Source organism: Salmo salar, chromosome 14 (genome assembly GCF_965601325.2).
Source record: "Salmo salar chromosome 14, fSalSal1, whole genome shotgun sequence".
Taxonomy (NCBI): domain Eukaryota; kingdom Metazoa; phylum Chordata; class Actinopteri; order Salmoniformes; family Salmonidae; genus Salmo; species Salmo salar.
The window spans coordinates 57,937,279-57,955,055 of record NC_138304.1 but is presented as its reverse complement, the minus strand read 5'-3'; the positions used below and the strand labels follow the sequence as shown (position 1 = coordinate 57,955,055).

The following is a 17,777-nucleotide window of genomic DNA, read 5'->3' as shown; positions in this document are numbered from 1 at the left end:
TTGTTGTTTGGGGTTTTCGTTATTCTTGAGGTGCTTCCGGGGTTAGCACCTTTGGGGGGGGGGGGGGTGTACTGTCACGTCCTGGTCTGTATAAGGGTTAATTGTTATTGTAGTTTGGTCAGGACGTGGCAGAGGGTATTTGTTTTATGTGGTTCGGGGTGGTGTGTTTGTTGAAGGGCGTTTGATTTATTATTTCCGGGTTTTGGTTTATGTTCTATGTTTAGGTATTTCTATGTTTAGTCGAGTGAGTGTATTTCTATGTTAGGTTAATGGGGGGGTTGGGACTCTCAATTGGAGGCAGGTGCTTCCTCGTTGCCTCTGATTGAGAGTCCTATATATGGGTAATTGTTTGGTGTAGGTTTTGTGGGAGATTGTTTCTTGTCTAGCGTGTGTGAGCCTGAGAAGACTGTTTCGTTGATCGTGAGTACGTTTTGTTATTTTGGTGTTCATTTTGAGTTAATAAAAGTTCAAGATGAGCAACCACATACCTGCTGCATTTTGGTCCTCCTTTCCCAACGACAACCGTGACAAGTGAAGACATCAAAACTATGAAATAACACATATGGAATCATGTAGTAACTAAAACAAGTTTAAACAAATCAAAATATGTTTGAGATTCTTCAAAGTAGCCACCCTCTGTCTTGATGGCAGCTTGCCTTTATGTACTTTTTTAGTTACTACATGATTCCATGTGTTATTTCATAGTTTTGATGTCTTCACTATTATTCTACAATGTAGAAAATAGTCAAAATAATGAAAAACCCTTGGTCTGTCCAGATTATCGGTTGGTCCAGGTCTGTCCAGATTACCGGTTGGTCCTGGTCTGTCCAGATTACCGGTTGGTCCGGGTCTGTCCAGATTACCGGTTGGTCCGGGTCTGTCCAGATTACCGGTTGGTCCGGGTCTGTCCAGATTACCGGTTGGTCCGGGTCTGTCCAGATTACCGGTTGGTCCGGGTCTGTCCAGATTACCGGTTGGTCCGGGTCTGTCCAGATTACCGGTTGGTCCGGGTCTGTCCAGATTACCGGTTGGTCCGGGTCTGTCCAGATTACCGGTTGGTCCGGGTCTGTCCAGATTACCGGTTGGTCCGGGCCTGTCCAGATTATCGGTTGGTCCAGGCCTGTCCAGATTATCGGTTGGTCCAGGTCTGTCCAGATTATTGGTTGGTCCAGGTCTGTCCAGATTATTGGTTGGTCCAGGTCTGTCCAGATTATTGGTTGGTCCAGGTCTGTCCAGATTACTGGTTGGTCCAGGTCTGTCCAGATTACTGGTTGGTCCAGGTCTGTCCAGATTACTGGTTGGTCCAGGTCTGTCCAGATTACTGGTTGGTCCAGGTCTGTCCAGATTACTGGTTGGTCCAGGTCTGTCCAGATTACTGGTTGGTCCAGGTCTGTCCAGATTACTGGTTGGTCCAGGTCTGTCCAGATTACTGGTTGGTCCAGGTCTGTCCAGATTGTTGGTCCAGGTCTGTCCAGATTGTTGGTCCAGGTCTGTCCAGATTATTGGTTGGTCCAGGTCTGTCCAGATTACTGGTTGGTCCAGGTCTGTCCAGATTACTGGTTGGTCCAGGTCTGTCCAGATTATCGGTTGGTCCAGGTCTGTCCAGATTACTGGTTGGTCCAGGCCTGTCCAGATTACTGGTTGGTCCAGGCCTGTCCAGATTACTGGTTGGTCCAGGCCTGTCCAGATTATTGGTTGGTCCAGGTCTGTCCAGATTATTGGTTGGTCCAGGTCTGTCCAGATTGTTGGTCCAGGTCTGTCCAGATTGTTGGTCCAGGTCTGTCCAGATTACCGGTTGGTCCAGGTCTGTCCAGATTACTGGTTGGTCCAGGCCTGTCCAGATTATTGGTTGGTCCAGGCCTGTCCAGATTATTGGTTGGTCCAGGTCTGTCCAGATTATTGGTTGGTCCAGGTCTGTCCAGATTATTGGTTGGTCCAGGTCTGTCCAGATTGTTGGTCCAGGTCTGTCCAGATTGTTGGTCCAGGTCTGTCCAGATTACTGGTTGGTCCAGGTCTGTCCAGATTACTGGTTGGTCCAGGTCTGTCCAGATTATCGGTTGGTCCAGGTCTGTCCAGATTACTGGTTGGTCCAGGTCTGTCCAGATTACTGGTTGGTCCAGGTCTGTCCAGATTACTGGTTGGTCCAGGCCTGTCCAGATTACTGGTTGGTCCAGGCCTGTCCAGATTACTGGTTGGTCCAGGCCTGTCCAGATTATTGGTTGGTCCAGGCCTGTCCAGATTATTGGTTGGTCCAGGTCTGTCCAGATTGTTGGTCCAGGTCTGTCCAGATTATTTGTTGGTCCAGGTCTGTCCAGATTACTGGTTGGTCCAGGTCTGTCCAGATTACTGGTTGGTCCAGGTCTGTCCAGATTATCGGTTGGTCCAGGTTTGTCCAGATTATTGGTTGGTCCAGGTTTGTCCAGATTATTGGTTGGTCCAGGTCTGTCCAGATTATTGGTTGGTCCAGGTCTGTCCAGATTACTGGTTGGTCCAGGCCTGTCCAGATTACTGGTTGGTCCAGGTCTGTCCAGATTACTGGTTGGTCCAGGCCTGTCCAGATTATTGGTTGGTCCAGGCCTGTCCAGATTGTTGGTCCAGGTCTGTCCAGATTGTTGGTCCAGGTCTGTCCAGATTGTTGGTCCAGGTCTGTCCAGATTATTGGTTGGTCCAGGCCTGTCCAGATTACTGGTTGGTCCAGGCCTGTCCAGATTACTGGTTGGTCCAGGCCTGTCCAGATTATTGGTTGGTCCAGGTCTGTCCAGATTATTGGTTGGTCCAGGTCTGTCCAGATTACTGGTTGGTCCAGGTCTGTCCAGATTACTGGTTGGTCCAGGTCTGTCCAGATTATCGGTTGGTCCAGGTTTGTCCAGATTATTGGTTGGTCCAGGTTTGTCCAGATTATTGGTTGGTCCAGGTCTGTCCAGATTACTGGTTGGTCCAGGCCTGTCCAGATTACTGGTTGGTCCAGGCCTGTCCAGATTACTGGTTGGTCCAGGTCTGTCCAGATTACTGGTTGGTCCAGGCCTGTCCAGATTATTGGTTGGTCCAGGCCTGTCCAGATTGTTGGTCCAGGTCTGTCCAGATTGTTGGTCCAGGTCTGTCCAGATTGTTGGTCCAGGTCTGTCCAGATTATTGGTTGGTCCAGGCCTGTCCAGATTACTGGTTGGTCCAGGCCTGTCCAGATTACTGGTTGGTCCAGGCCTGTCCAGATTATTGGTTGGTCCAGGTCTGTCCAGATTATTGGTCCAGGTCTGTCCAGATTATCGGTTGGTCCAGGTCTGTCCAGATTATCGGTTGGTCCAGGTCTGTCCAGATTACTGGTTGGTCCAGGTCTGTCCAGATTACTGGTTGGTCCAGGTCTGTCCAGATTACTGGTTGGTCCAGGCCTGTCCAGATTACTGGTTGGTCCAGGCCTGTCCAGATTATTGGTTGGTCCAGGTCTGTCCAGATTGTTGGTCCAGGTCTGTCCAGATTATTGGTTGGTCCAGGTCTGTCCAGATTATTGGTTGGTCCAGGTCTGTCCAGATTACTGGTTGGTCCAGGTCTGTCCAGATTATCGGTTGGTCCAGGTCTGTCCAGGTTATTGGTTGGTCCAGGTTTGTCCAGATTATTGGTTGGTCCAGGCCTGTCCAGATTATTGGTTGGTCCAGGTCTGTCCAGATTGTTGGTCCAGGTCTGTCCAGATTATTGGTTGGTCCAGGTCTGTCCAGATTATTGGTTGGTCCAGGTCTGTCCAGATTACTGGTTGGTCCAGGTTTGTCCAGATTATCGGTTGGTCCAGGTCTGTCCAGGTTATTGGTTGGTCCAGGTTTGTCCAGATTATTGGTTGGTCCAGGTTTGTCCAGATTATTGGTTGGTCCAGGTCTGTCCAGATTACTGGTTGGTCCAGGCCTGTCCAGATTATTGGTTGGTCCAGGCCTGTCCAGATTATTGGTTGGTCCAGGTCTGTCCAGATTGTTGGTCCAGGTCTGTCCAGATTGTTGGTCCAGGTCTGTCCAGATTGTTGGTCCAGGTCTGTCCAGATTACTGGTTGGTCCAGGTCTGTCCAGATTACTGGTTGGTCCAGGTCTGTCCAGATTACTGGTTGGTCCAGGTCTGTCCAGATTATTGGTTGGTCCAGGTCTGTCCAGATTACTGGTTGGTCCAGGTCTGTCCAGATTACTGGTTGGTCCAGGTCTGTCCAGATTACTGGTTGGTCCAGGTCTGTCCAGATTACTGGTTGGTCCAGGCCTGTCCAGATTACTGGTTGGTCCAGGCCTGTCCAGATTATTGGTTGGTCCAGGTCTGTCCAGATTGTTGGTCCAGGTCTGTCCAGATTGTTGGTCCAGGTCTGTCCAGATTGTTGGTCCAGGTCTGTCCAGATTACTGGTTGGTCCAGGTCTGTCCAGATTACTGGTTGGTCCAGGTCTGTCCAGATTACTGGTTGGTCCAGGTCTGTCCAGATTATTGGTTGGTCCAGGTCTGTCCAGATTACTGGTTGGTCCAGGTCTGTCCAGATTACTGGTTGGTCCAGGTCTGTCCAGATTACTGGTTGGTCCAGGTCTGTCCAGATTACTGGTTGGTCCAGGCCTGTCCAGATTACTGGTTGGTCCAGGCCTGTCCAGATTATTGGTTGGTCCAGGTCTTTCCAGATTGTTGGTCCAGGTCTGTCCAGATTATTGGTTGGTCCAGGTCTGTCCAGATTATTGGTTGGTCCAGGTCTGTCCAGATTATCGGTTGGTCCAGGTCTGTCCAGGTTATTGGTTGGTCCAGGTTTGTCCAGATTATTGGTTGGTCCAGGTTTGTCCAGATTATTGGTTGGTACAGGTCTGTCCAGATTACTGGTTGGTCCAGGCCTGTCCAGATTACTGGTTGGTCCAGGCCTGTCCAGATTATTGGTTGGTCCAGGCCTGTCCAGATTATTGGTTGGTCCAGGCCTGTCCAGATTATTGGTTGGTCCAGGCCTGTCCAGATTATTGGTTGGTCCAGGTCTGTCCAGATTATTGGTTGGTCCAGGTCTGTCCAGATTACCGGTTGGTCCAGGTCTGTCCAGATTATTGGTTGGTCCAGGTCTGTCCAGATTACTGGTTGGTCCAGGTCTGTCCAGATTATCGGTTGGTCCAGGTCTGTCCAGGTTATTGGTTGGTCCAGGTTTGTCCAGGTTATTGGTTGGTCCAGGTTTGTCCAGATTACTGGTTGGTCCAGGTCTGTCCTGATTACTGGTTGGTCCAGGCCTGTCCAGATTACTGGTTGGTCCAGGCCTGTCCAGATTATTGGTTGGTCCAGGCCTGTCCAGATTATTGGTTGGTCCAGGTCTGTCCAGATTATTGGTTGGTCCAGGTCTGTCCAGATTACCGGTTGGTCCAGGTCTGTCCAGATTACCGGTTGGTCCAGGTCTGTCCAGATTACCGGTTGGTCCAGGTCTGTCCAGATTATCGGTTGGTCCAGGTCTGTCCAGGTTATCGGTTGGTACAGGTCTGTCCAGGTTATCGGTTGGTCCAGGTCTGTCCAGATTACTGGTTGGTCCAGGTCTGTCCAGATTACCGGTTGGTCCAGGTCTGTCTCAACTAAGAAAGCTCAGTCAGAGACCGGGAAACACTTCTGCTTCAAACTCAGACATTGTTTGGGTTGGACTCCTGTCTCTCATCACAAAGAAACATTGTTTGGGTTGGACTCCAGTCTCTCATCACAAAGAAACAAAGGAGAGACGTTTATAGTAGCACTTTCCTTTGCTGATGCCGAAGCTCAACCAGTTAACTCAGTAGATCAGTAGTGTGTATCATTGTCTTACAGCTGTGTAGTGCGTCCAGATCACGGTATGATGTAACTCATTTTGGCTTTCTGTATTCCAGGTCCTAGCCAATTTGGTTTTGGAGGAGCTTCAACCCTCTCTACAGACAGAACTGCTGGCCAGACTAAAGGGAAAGAAAGCAGGGAGGAAAAGAGTCTGGTTCACTGTGAGTGAATGAACATCTCAGAACTGTCCTTTAATCAGAAAGTCCTTCAGTAATGTTATAGTGAACTGGTTCTTCATATCTCTGAGTTCTGTAGTCCTGTAGTGATCTCTGCTCTATACTGCCCCCTGATGTTCAGACATTGGAGGCAGTCTATAACCTGGTCCAGGACCAGCTGAGGGAGGGTCTATATATTCTGTACTCAGCTGTGTTCTGTTGTCCCCCCCCCAGACGTTGGAAGCCGCGTACCACCTGGTCCAGGACCAGCTGAGGGAGGGTCTGAAAGGTCTGAAGGAGGAGTGTAAAGAGACAGCCAGGTCTCATGAAGCTCTGCTTCGTTCTGATATGGACCAGATAGCCAGTTCTAGAATCTTCCTGCAGGCCAAGCTACAAGGTACAATACCATGATGGGGATCTACAGATGTGGTAGCCTGGCGTCAAACATGGGTCAAACGTGGGTCAAGAATGCATTGTGGTGTAAAGAGTAACCTTAGTAACAAAGAACTAACACCTTAGGATCCGAGGCAGGATATTGTGGGAACTGAATGAATGAAAAAGCAACAATTACTGGGACAGTAGTTGTAATGAGCAGACATGGGATTACTAAACTTGTAAAACCATTTGCATAACATTCACATCTGTTGTTTCCATCTGTTGTCCCCACAGCCTCCGTCAGTGATCCGGCAGTAAAGTTCTGCAGTGAGAACGTGTCTCCGTACCTGGCGTCCATCTTGGAAGAGCTGATGTCTCCGGTGACGGGGGGCTTCCAGGGGCTCCGGCTTCTCCTGGAAGGGGAAATAAACGCTCTCTGTGTGAGCTTCCCCGAGGAAGGGGGGCAGGAGGGGTTAAACCAGGTAAGAGGGTGTTGGTGGAGCAAAAGTTGGTCAAGTTCCCTTGCATAAGAGTGAACAACTGAAGGGTGAACAACTGAAGGGTGAACAACTGAAGGGTGAACAACTGAAGGGTGAACAACTGAAGGGTGAACAACTGAAGGGTGAACAACTGAAGGGTGAACAACTGAAGGGTGAACTTTTTTTAAAAAATTTAAAAATCAACTCATCCACCAGCACCCCCTCTTCAGAGGACAGAAATGTTCAATTGTTTCAAGTAATTGTCGTATTTTATCTCCAATATATCGTCCATGTAAAAAAACCTGTCTGATCAGGATGAACAATACCTGGTAAAACCTTTTTGATTCTGTGCTATGCATTTCGCCAGGATTTTTTTTATTTTTTTTTTAAATGGACTGGATCTGATACTTACAACAAACACTGTTATATCTGTCTCAAAGGACCAGTGTGGTACAAGCATTTACAATATTCACCTTCAGCAGTATAATCTTATTGCTTGAGGTGAATCACGCTAATGTCTAATAGTATGTGTGTTGTAGCGTGTGTTGCCTCTCTCTCTCTTTCTCTCTCCCTAGGCACTGGGGCAGATGTGCCAGGCAAGTCTGGAGGAGTGTTACCAGGAAGTGGAGGTCCTGACAGAACGGCTTCAGGAACTCAGGCATCGCTTCAAGTTCTCCAACTCAGTTCGTCTGATCCACTGCACGCAGATAGACATGCAACAGGTTAGTTCTGATCCACAGCATACAGATAGACATGCAGATAGACATGCAACAGGTTAGTTCTGATCCACAGCATACAGATAGACATGCTAGAGGTTAGTTCTGATCCACAGCATAAAGATAGACATGCAGATAGACATGCGACAGGTTAGTTCTGATCCACAGCATACAGAGAGACATGCAGATAGACATGCAACAGGTTAGTTCTGATCCACAGCATACAGAGAGACATGCAGATAGACATGCAACAGGTTAGTTCTGATCCACAGCATACAGATAGACATGCGACAGGTTAGTTCTGATCCACAATATACAGATAGACATGCAGATAGACATGTGACAGGTTAGTTCTGATCCACAGCATACAGAGAGACATGCAGATAGACATGCAACAGGTTAGTTCTGATCCACAGCATACAGATAGACATACAACAGGTTAGTTCTGATCCACAGCATGCAGATAGACATGCAACAGGTTAGTTCTGATCCACAGCATACAGATAGACATGCAGATAGACATGCAACAGGTTAGTTCTGATCCACAGCATACAGATAGACATGCGACAGGTTAGTTCTGATCCTTAGCATACAGATAGACATGCAGATAGACATGCGACAGGTTAGTTCTGATCCACAGCATACAGATAGACATACAGATAGACATGCAAGAGGTTAGTTCTGATCCACAGCATACAGATAGACATGCAACAGGTTAGTTCTGATCCACAGCATACAGATAGACATGCAACAGGTTAGTTCTGATCCACAGCATACAGATAGACATGTAACAGGTTCGTTCTGATCCACAGCATACAGATAGACATGCAGATAGACATGCAACAGGTTAGACAGATACTGCAGGATTTGTCAAAAGTAGACCTAGACTCGACAAAAAACTAACTCCGTCGTTAATAATAAAATGACTAAAAAATGTAAATGTAAAATGTAATATATTTTCTGTATATTCTACAATAAACCATTTCCTCACATCTCAGATTTGGATGAGATGTTATCCAATGTGTTTCTGTGTTGTTGTAACTGATGGAGAGTGCTGTGTGTTTCTGTGTTGTAGCTGATGGAGAATGCTGTGTGTTTCTGTGTTGTTGTAACTGATGGAGAATGCTGTGTGTTTCTGTGTTGTAGCTGATGGAGAATACTGTGTGTTTCTGTGTTGTAGCTGATGGAGAGTGCTGTGTGTTTCTGTGTTGTAGCTGATGGAGAATGCTGTGTGTTTCTGTCTTGTTGTAGCTGATGGAGAATGCTGTGTGTTTCTGTGTTGTAACTGATGGAGAATGCTGTGTGTTTCTGTGTTGTAGCTGATGGAGAATGCTGTGTGTTTCTGTGTTGTTGTAACTGATGGAGAATGCTGTGTGTTTCTGTGTTGTAACTGATGGAGAATGCTGTGTGTTTCTGTGTTGTAGCTGATGGAGAATGCTGTGTGTTTCTGTGTTGTAGCTGATGGAGAATGCTGTGTGTTTCTGTGTTGTAGCTGATGGAGAATGCTGTGTGTTTCTGTGTTGTAGCTGATGGAGAATGCTGTGTGTTTCTGTGTTGTAGCTGATGGAGAATGCTGTGTGTTTCTGTGTTGTAGCTGATGGAGAATACTGTGTGTTTCTGTGTTGTAGCTGATGGAGAGTGCTGTGTGTTTCTGTGTTGTAGCTGATGGAGAATGCTGTGTGTTTCTGTGTTGTAGCTGATGGAGAATGCTGTATGTTTCTGTGTTGTTGTAACTGATGGAGAATGCTGTGTGTTTCTGTGTTGTAACTGATGGAGAATGCTGTGTGTTTCTGTGTTGTAGCTGATGGAGAATGCTGTGTGTTTCTGTGTTGTAGCTGATGGAGAATGCTGTGTGTTTCTGTCTTGTTGTAGCTGATGGAGAATGCTGTGTGTTTGTCTTGTTGTAGCTGATGGAGAATGCTGTGTGTTTCTGTCTTGTTGTAGCTGATGGAGAATGCTGTGTGTTTCTGTCTTGTTGTAGCTGATGGAGAATGCTGTGTGTTTCTGTCTTGTTGTAGCTGATGGAGAATGCTGTGTGTTTCTGTCTTGTTGTAGCTGATGGAGAATGCTGTGTGTTTCTGTCTTGTTGTAGCTGATGGAGAATGCTGTGTGTTTCTGTGTTGTTGTAACTGATGGAGAATGCTGTGTGTTTCTGTGTTGTTGTAACTGATGGAGAATGCTGTGTGTTTCTGTGTTGTTGTAACTGATGGAGAATGCTGTGTGTTTCTGTGTTGTTGTAACTGATGGAGAATGCTGTGTGTTTCTGTCTTGTTGTAGCTGATGGAGAATGCTGTGTGTTTCTGTTTTGTTGTAACTGATGGAGAGTGCTGTGTGTTTCTGTGTTGTAGCTGATGGAGAATGCTGTGTGTTTCTGTGTTGTAGCTGATGGAGAATGCTGTGTGTTTCTGTGTTGTAGCTGATGGAGAATGCTGTGTGTTTCTGTGTTGTAGCTGATGGAGAATACTGTGTGTTTCTGTGTTGTAGCTGATGGAGAGTGCTGTGTGTTTCTGTGTTGTAGCTGATGGAGAATGCTGTGTGTTTCTGTGTTGTAGCTGATGGAGAATGCTGTATGTTTCTGTGTTGTTGTAACTGATGGAGAATGCTGTGTGTTTCTGTGTTGTAACTGATGGAGAATGCTGTGTGTTTCTGTGTTGTAGCTGATGGAGAATGCTGTGTGTTTCTGTGTTGTAGCTGATGGAGAATGCTGTGTGTTTCTGTCTTGTTGTAGCTGATGGAGAATGCTGTGTGTTTGTCTTGTTGTAGCTGATGGAGAATGCTGTGTGTTTCTGTCTTGTTGTAGCTGATGGAGAATGCTGTGTGTTTCTGTCTTGTTGTAGCTGATGGAGAATGCTGTGTGTTTCTGTCTTGTTGTAGCTGATGGAGAATGCTGTGTGTTTCTGTCTTGTTGTAGCTGATGGAGAATGCTGTGTGTTTCTGTCTTGTTGTAGCTGATGGAGAATGCTGTGTGTTTCTGTGTTGTTGTAACTGATGGAGAATGCTGTGTGTTTCTGTGTTGTTGTAACTGATGGAGAATGCTGTGTGTTTCTGTGTTGTTGTAACTGATGGAGAATGCTGTGTGTTTCTGTGTTGTTGTAACTGATGGAGAATGCTGTGTGTTTCTGTCTTGTTGTAGCTGATGGAGAATGCTGTGTGTTTCTGTTTTGTTGTAACTGATGGAGAGTGCTGTGTGTTTCTGTGTTGTAGCTGATGGAGAATGCTGTGTGTTTCTGTGTTGTAACTGATGGAGAATGCTGTGTGTTTCTGTCTTGTTGTAGCTGATGGAGAATGCTGTGTGTTTCTGTCTTGTTGTAGCTGATAGAGAATGCTGTGTGTTTCTGTCTTGTTGTAGCTGATAGAGAATGCTGTGTGTTTCTGTCTTGTTGTAGCTGATGGAGAATGCTGTGTGTTTCTGTCTTGTTGTAGCTGATAGAGAATGCTGTGTGTTTCTGTCTTGTTGTAGCTGATAGAGAATGCTGTGTGTTTCTTTGTTATAGCTGATGGAGAATGCTGTGTGTTTCTGTGTTATAGCTGATGGAGAATGCTGTGTGTTTCTGTGTTGTTGTAACTGATGGAGAGTGCTGTGTGTTTCTGTGTTGTAACTGATGGAGAATGCTGTGTGTTTCTGTCTTGTTGTAGCTGATGGAGAATGCTGTGTGTTTCTGTCTTGTTGTAGCTGATGGAGAATGCTGTGTGTTTCTGTCTTGTTGTAGCTGATAGAGAATGCTGTGTGTTTCTTTGTTATAGCTGATGGAGAATGCTGTGTGTTTCTGTGTTATAGCTGATGGAGAATGCTGTGTGTTTCTGTGTTATAGCTGATGGAGAATGCTGTGTGTTTCTGTGTTGTTGTAACTGATAGAGAATGCTGTGTGTTTCTGTGTAATAGCTGATGGAGAATGCTGTGTGTTTCTGTCTTGTTGTAGCTGATAGAGAATGCTGTGTGTTTCTGTCTTGTTGTAGCTGATAGAGAATGCTGTGTGTTTCTGTCTTGTTGTAGCTGATGGAGAATGCTGTGTGTTTCTGTCTTGTTGTAGCTGATGGAGAATGCTGTGTGTTTCTGTTTTGTTGTAACTGATGGAGAATGCTGTGTGTTTCTGTTTTGTTGTAACTGATGGAGAATGCTGTGTGTTTCTGTCTTGTAACTAATGGAGAATGCTGTGTGTTTCTGTCTTGTAACTAATGGAGAATGCTGTGTGTTTCTGTGTTGTAACTGATGGAGAATGCTGTGTGTTTCTGTTTTGTTGTAACTGATGGAGAATGCTGTGTGTTTCTGTGTTGTAGCTGATGGAGAATGCTGTGTGTTTCTGTGTTGTAGCTGATGGAGAATGCTGTGTGTTTCTGTGTTGTAACTGATGGAGAATGCTGTGTGTTTCTGTCTTGTTGTAGCCGATGGAGAATGCTGTGTGTTTCTGTCTTGTTGTAGCCGATAGAGAATGCTGTGTGTTTCTGTGTTGTAGCTGATGGAGAATACTGTGTGTTTCTGTGTTGTAGCTGATGGAGAGTGCTGTGTGTTTCTGTGTTGTAGCTGATGGAGAATGCTGTGTGTTTCTGTCTTGTTGTAGCTGATGGAGAATGCTGTGTGTTTCTGTGTTGTAACTGATGGAGAATGCTGTGTGTTTCTGTGTTGTAGCTGATGGAGAGTGCTGTGTGTTTCTGTGTTGTTGTAACTGATGGAGAATGCTGTGTGTTTCTGTGTTGTAGCTGATGGAGAATGCTGTGTGTTTGTCTTGTTGTAGCTGATGGAGAATGCTGTGTGTTTCTGTCTTGTTGTAGCTGATGGAGAATGCTGTGTGTTTCTGTCTTGTTGTAGCTGATGGAGAATGCTGTGTGTTTCTGTCTTGTTGTAGCTGATGGAGAATGCTGTGTGTTTCTGTCTTGTTGTAGCTGATGGAGAATGCTGTGTGTTTCTGTCTTGTTGTAGCTGATGGAGAATGCTGTGTGTTTCTGTGTTGTTGTAACTGATGGAGAATGCTGTGTGTTTCTGTGTTGTTGTAACTGATGGAGAATGCTGTGTGTTTCTGTGTTGTTGTAACTGATGGAGAATGCTGTGTGTTTCTGTGTTGTAACTGATGGAGAATGCTGTGTGTTTCTGTCTTGTTGTAGCTGATGGAGAATGCTGTGTGTTTCTGTTTTGTTGTAACTGATGGAGAGTGCTGTGTGTTTCTGTGTTGTAGCTGATGGAGAATGCTGTGTGTTTCTGTGTTGTAACTGATGGAGAATGCTGTGTGTTTCTGTCTTGTTGTAGCTGATGGAGAATGCTGTGTGTTTCTGTCTTGTTGTAGCTGATAGAGAATGCTGTGTGTTTCTGTCTTGTTGTAGCTGATAGAGAATGCTGTGTGTTTCTTTGTTATAGCTGATGGAGAATGCTGTGTGTTTCTGTGTTATAGCTGATGGAGAATGCTGTGTGTTTCTGTGTTGTTGTAACTGATGGAGAGTGCTGTGTGTTTCTGTGTTGTAGCTGATGGAGAATGCTGTGTGTTTCTGTGTTGTAACTGATGGAGAATGCTGTGTGTTTCTGTCTTGTTGTAGCTGATGGAGAATGCTGTGTGTTTCTGTCTTGTTGTAGCTGATGGAGAATGCTGTGTGTTTCTGTCTTGTTGTAGCTGATAGAGAATGCTGTGTGTTTCTTTGTTATAGCTGATGGAGAATGCTGTGTGTTTCTGTGTTATAGCTGATGGAGAATGCTGTGTGTTTCTGTGTTATAGCTGATGGAGAATGCTGTGTGTTTCTGTGTTGTTGTAACTGATAGAGAATGCTGTGTGTTTCTGTGTAATAGCTGATGGAGAATGCTGTGTGTTTCTGTCTTGTTGTAGCTGATAGAGAATGCTGTGTGTTTCTGTCTTGTTGTAGCTGATAGAGAATGCTGTGTGTTTCTGTCTTGTTGTAGCTGATGGAGAATGCTGTGTGTTTCTGTCTTGTTGTAGCTGATGGAGAATGCTGTGTGTTTCTGTTTTGTTGTAACTGATGGAGAATGCTGTGTGTTTCTGTTTTGTTGTAACTGATGGAGAATGCTGTGTGTTTCTGTCTTGTAACTAATGGAGAATGCTGTGTGTTTCTGTCTTGTAACTAATGGAGAATGCTGTGTGTTTCTGTGTTGTAACTAATGGAGAATGCTGTGTTTCTGTGTTGTAACTGATGGAGAATGCTGTGTGTTTCTGTTTTGTTGTAACTGATGGAGAATGCTGTGTGTTTCTGTGTTGTAGCTGATGGAGAATGCTGTGTGTTTCTGTGTTGTAACTGATGGAGAATGCTGTGTGTTTCTGTCTTGTTGTAGCCGATGGAGAATGCTGTGTGTTTCTGTGTTGTAACTGATGGAGAATGCTGTGTGTTTCTGTGTTGTAGCTGATGGAGAGTGCTGTGTGTTTCTGTGTTGTTGTAACTGATGGAGAATGCTGTGTGTTTCTGTGTTGTAACTGATGGAGAATGCTGTGTGTTTCTGTGTTGTAGCTGATGGAGAATGCTGTGTGTTTCTGTGTTGTAGCTGATGGAGAATGCTGTGTGTTTCTGTGTTGTAGCTGATGGAGAATGCTGTGTGTTTCTGTGTTGTAGCTGATGGAGAATGCTTTGTGTTTCTGTGTTGTAACTGATGGAGAATGCTGTGTGTTTCTGTGTTGTAGCTGATGGAGAGTGCTGTGTGTTTCTGTGTTGTAGCTGATGGAGAATGCTGTGTGTTTCTGTCTTGTTGTAGCTGATGGAGAATGCTGTGTGTTTCTGTGTTGTAACTGATGGAGAATGCTCTGTGTTTCTGTGTTGTAGCTTATGGAGAATGCTGTATGTTTCTGTGTTGTTGTAACTGATGGAGAATGCTGTGTGTTTCTGTGTTGTAGCTGATGGAGAATGCTGTGTGTTTCTGTGTTGTAGCTGATGGAGAATGCTGTGTGTTTCTGGTTTGTAGCTGATGGAGAATGCTGTGTGTTTCTGTTTTGTTGTAACTGATGGAGAATGCTGTGTGTTTCTGTCTTGTTGTAGCTGATGGAGAATACTGTGTGTTTCTGTCTTGTTGTAGCTGATGGAGAATGCTGTGTGTTTCTGTGTTGTAGCTGATGGAGAATGCTGTGTGTTTCTGTGTTGTTGTAACTGATGGAGAATGCTGTGTGTTTCTGTGTTGTAGCTGATGGAGAATGCTGTGTGTTTCTGTGTTGTAGCTGATGGAGAGTGCTGTGTGTTTCTGTGTTGTAGCTGATGGAGAGTGCTGTGTGTTTCTGTGTTGTAGCTGATGGAGAATGCTGTGTGTTTCTGTGTTGTAGCTGATGGAGAATGCTGTGTGTTTCTGTGTTGTAACTGATGGAGAATGCTGTGTGTTTCTGTGTTGTAGCTGATGGAGAGTGCTGTGTGTTTCTGTGTTGTTGTAACTGATGGAGAATGCTGTGTGTTTCTGTGTTGTAACTGATGGAGAATGCTGTGTGTTTCTGTGTTGTAGCTGATGGAGAATGCTGTGTGTTTCTGTGTTGTAGCTGATGGAGAATGCTTTGTGTTTCTGTGTTGTAACTGATGGAGAATGCTGTGTGTTTCTGTGTTGTAGCTGATGGAGAGTGCTGTGTGTTTCTGTGTTGTAGCTGATGGAGAATGCTGTGTGTTTCTGTCTTGTTGTAGCTGATGGAGAATGCTGTGTGTTTCTGTGTTGTAACTGATGGAGAATGTTCTGTGTTTCTGTGTTGTAGCTTATGGAGAATGCTGTATGTTTCTGTGTTGTTGTAACTGATGGAGAATGCTGTGTGTTTCTGTGTTGTAACTGATGGAGAATGCTGTGTGTTTCTGTGTTGTTGTAACTGATGGAGAATGCTGTGTGTTTCTGTGTTGTAACTGATGGAGAATGCTGTGTGTTTCTGTGTTGTAGCTGATGGAGAATGCTGTGTGTTTCTGTGTTGTAGCTGATGGAGAATGCTGTGTGTTTCTGTGTTGTAGCTGATGGAGAATGCTGTGTGTTTCTGTGTTGTAGCTGATGGAGAATGCTTTGTGTTTCTGTGTTGTAACTGATGGAGAATGCTGTGTGTTTCTGTGTTGTAGCTGATGGAGAGTGCTGTGTGTTTCTGTGTTGTAGCTGATGGAGAATGCTGTGTGTTTCTGTCTTGTTGTAGCTGATGGAGAATGCTGTGTGTTTCTGTGTTGTAACTGATGGAGAATGCTCTGTGTTTCTGTGTTGTACCTTATGGAGAATGCTGTATGTTTCTGTGTTGTTGTAACTGATGGAGAATGCTGTGTGTTTCTGTGTTGTAGCTGATGGAGAATGCTGTGTGTTTCTGTGTTGTAGCTGATGGAGAATGCTGTGTGTTTCTGGTTTGTAGCTGATGGAGAATGCTGTGTGTTTCTGTTTTGTTGTAACTGATGGAGAATGCTGTGTGTTTCTGTCTTGTTGTAGCTGATGGAGAATACTGTGTGTTTCTGTCTTGTTGTAGCTGATGGAGAATGCTGTGTGTTTCTGTGTTGTAGCTGATGGAGAATGCTGTGTGTTTCTGTGTTGTTGTAACTGATGGAGAATGCTGTGTGTTTCTGTGTTGTAGCTGATGGAGAATGCTGTGTGTTTCTGTGTTGTAGCTGATGGAGAGTGCTGTGTGTTTCTGTGTTGTAGCTGATGGAGAGTGCTGTGTGTTTCTGTGTTGTAGCTGATGGAGAATGCTGTGTGTTTCTGTGTTGTAGCTGATGGAGAATGCTGTGTGTTTCTGTGTTGTAACTGATGGAGAATGCTGTGTGTTTCTGTGTTGTAGCTGATGGAGAGTGCTGTGTGTTTCTGTGTTGTTGTAACTGATGGAGAATGCTGTGTGTTTCTGTGTTGTAACTGATGGAGAATGCTGTGTGTTTCTGTGTTGTAGCTGATGGAGAATGCTGTGTGTTTCTGTGTTGTAGCTGATGGAGAATGCTGTGTGTTTCTGTGTTGTAGCTGATGGAGAATGCTGTGTGTTTCTGTGTTGTAGCTGATGGAGAATGCTTTGTGTTTCTGTGTTGTAACTGATGGAGAATGCTGTGTGTTTCTGTGTTGTAGCTGATGGAGAATGCTGTGTGTTTCTGTCTTGTTGTAGCTGATGGAGAATGCTGTGTGTTTCTGTGTTGTAACTGATGGAGAATGCTCTGTGTTTCTGTGTTGTAGCTTATGGAGAATGCTGTATGTTTCTGTGTTGTTGTAACTGATGGAGAATGCTGTGTGTTTCTGTGTTGTAACTGATGGAGAATGCTGTGTGTTTCTGTGTTGTAGCTGATGGAGAATGCTGTGTGTTTCTGTGTTGTAGCTGATGGAGAATGCTGTGTGTTTCTGGTTTGTAGCTGATGGAGAATGCTGTGTGTTTCTGTTTTGTTGTAACTGATGGAGAATGCTGTGTGTTTCTGTCTTGTTGTAGCTGATGGAGAATACTGTGTGTTTCTGTCTTGTTGTAGCTGATGGAGAATGCTGTGTGTTTCTGTGTTGTAGCTGATGGAGAATGCTGTGTGTTTCTGTGTTGTTGTAACTGATGGAGAATGCTGTGTGTTTCTGTGTTGTAGCTGATGGAGAATGCTGTGTGTTTCTGTGTTGTAGCTGATGGAGAGTGCTGTGTGTTTCTGTGTTGTAGCTGATGGAGAGTGCTGTGTGTTTCTGTGTTGTAGCTGATGGAGAATGCTGTGTGTTTCTGTGTTGTAGCTGATGGAGAATGCTGTGTGTTTCTGTCTTGTTGTAGCTGATGGAGAATGCTGTGTGTTTCTGTCTTGTTGTAGCTGATGGAGAATGCTGTGTGTTTCTGTGTTGTAGCTTATGGAGAGTGCTGTGTGTTTCTGTGTTGTAGCTGATGGAGAATGCTGTGTGTTTCTGTCTTGTTGTAGCTGATGGAGAATACTGTGTGTTTCTGTCTTGTTGTAGCTGATGGAGAATGCTGTGTGTTTCTGTCTTGTTGTAGCTGATGGAGAATGCTGTGTGTTTCTGTGTTGTAGCTTATGGAGAGTGCTGTGTGTTTCTGTGTTGTAGCTGATGGAGAATGCTGTGTGTTTCTGTCTTGTTGTAGCTGATGGAGAATGCTGTGTGTTTCTGTGTTGTAGCTGATGGAGAATGCTGTATGTTTCTGTGTTGTTGTAACTGATGGAGAATGCTGTGTGTTTATGTGTTGTTGTAACTGATGGAGAATGCTGTGTGTTTCTGTGTTGTAGCTGATGGAGAATGCTGTGTGTTTCTGTGTTGTAGCTGATGGAGAATGCTGTGTTTCTGTTTTGTTGTAACTGATGGAGAATGCTGTGTGTTTCTGTCTTGTTGTAGCTGATGGAGAATACTGTGTGTTTCTGTCTTGTTGTAGCTGATGGAGAATGCTGTGTGTTTCTGT

General features: G+C 45.0%; 1 protein-coding gene across 2 annotated transcripts in view; it reads left to right on the top strand.

Moving 5' to 3' along the window:
- LOC106591048 (protein Niban 1) overlaps window positions 1-17,777 on the top strand; it is a 69,147-nt gene that overhangs the window by 40,745 nt on the left and 10,625 nt on the right. For both annotated transcript variants that reach the window (XM_045694558.2, XM_045694556.2), the window contains 4 exons: window positions 5,832-5,936; window positions 6,165-6,327; window positions 6,600-6,787; window positions 7,360-7,506. In XM_045694558.2, the coding sequence (XP_045550514.1) occupies window positions 5,832-5,936; window positions 6,165-6,327; window positions 6,600-6,787; window positions 7,360-7,506 (603 nt within the window). The remainder of the gene's footprint in view (window positions 1-5,831; window positions 5,937-6,164; window positions 6,328-6,599; window positions 6,788-7,359; window positions 7,507-17,777) is intronic.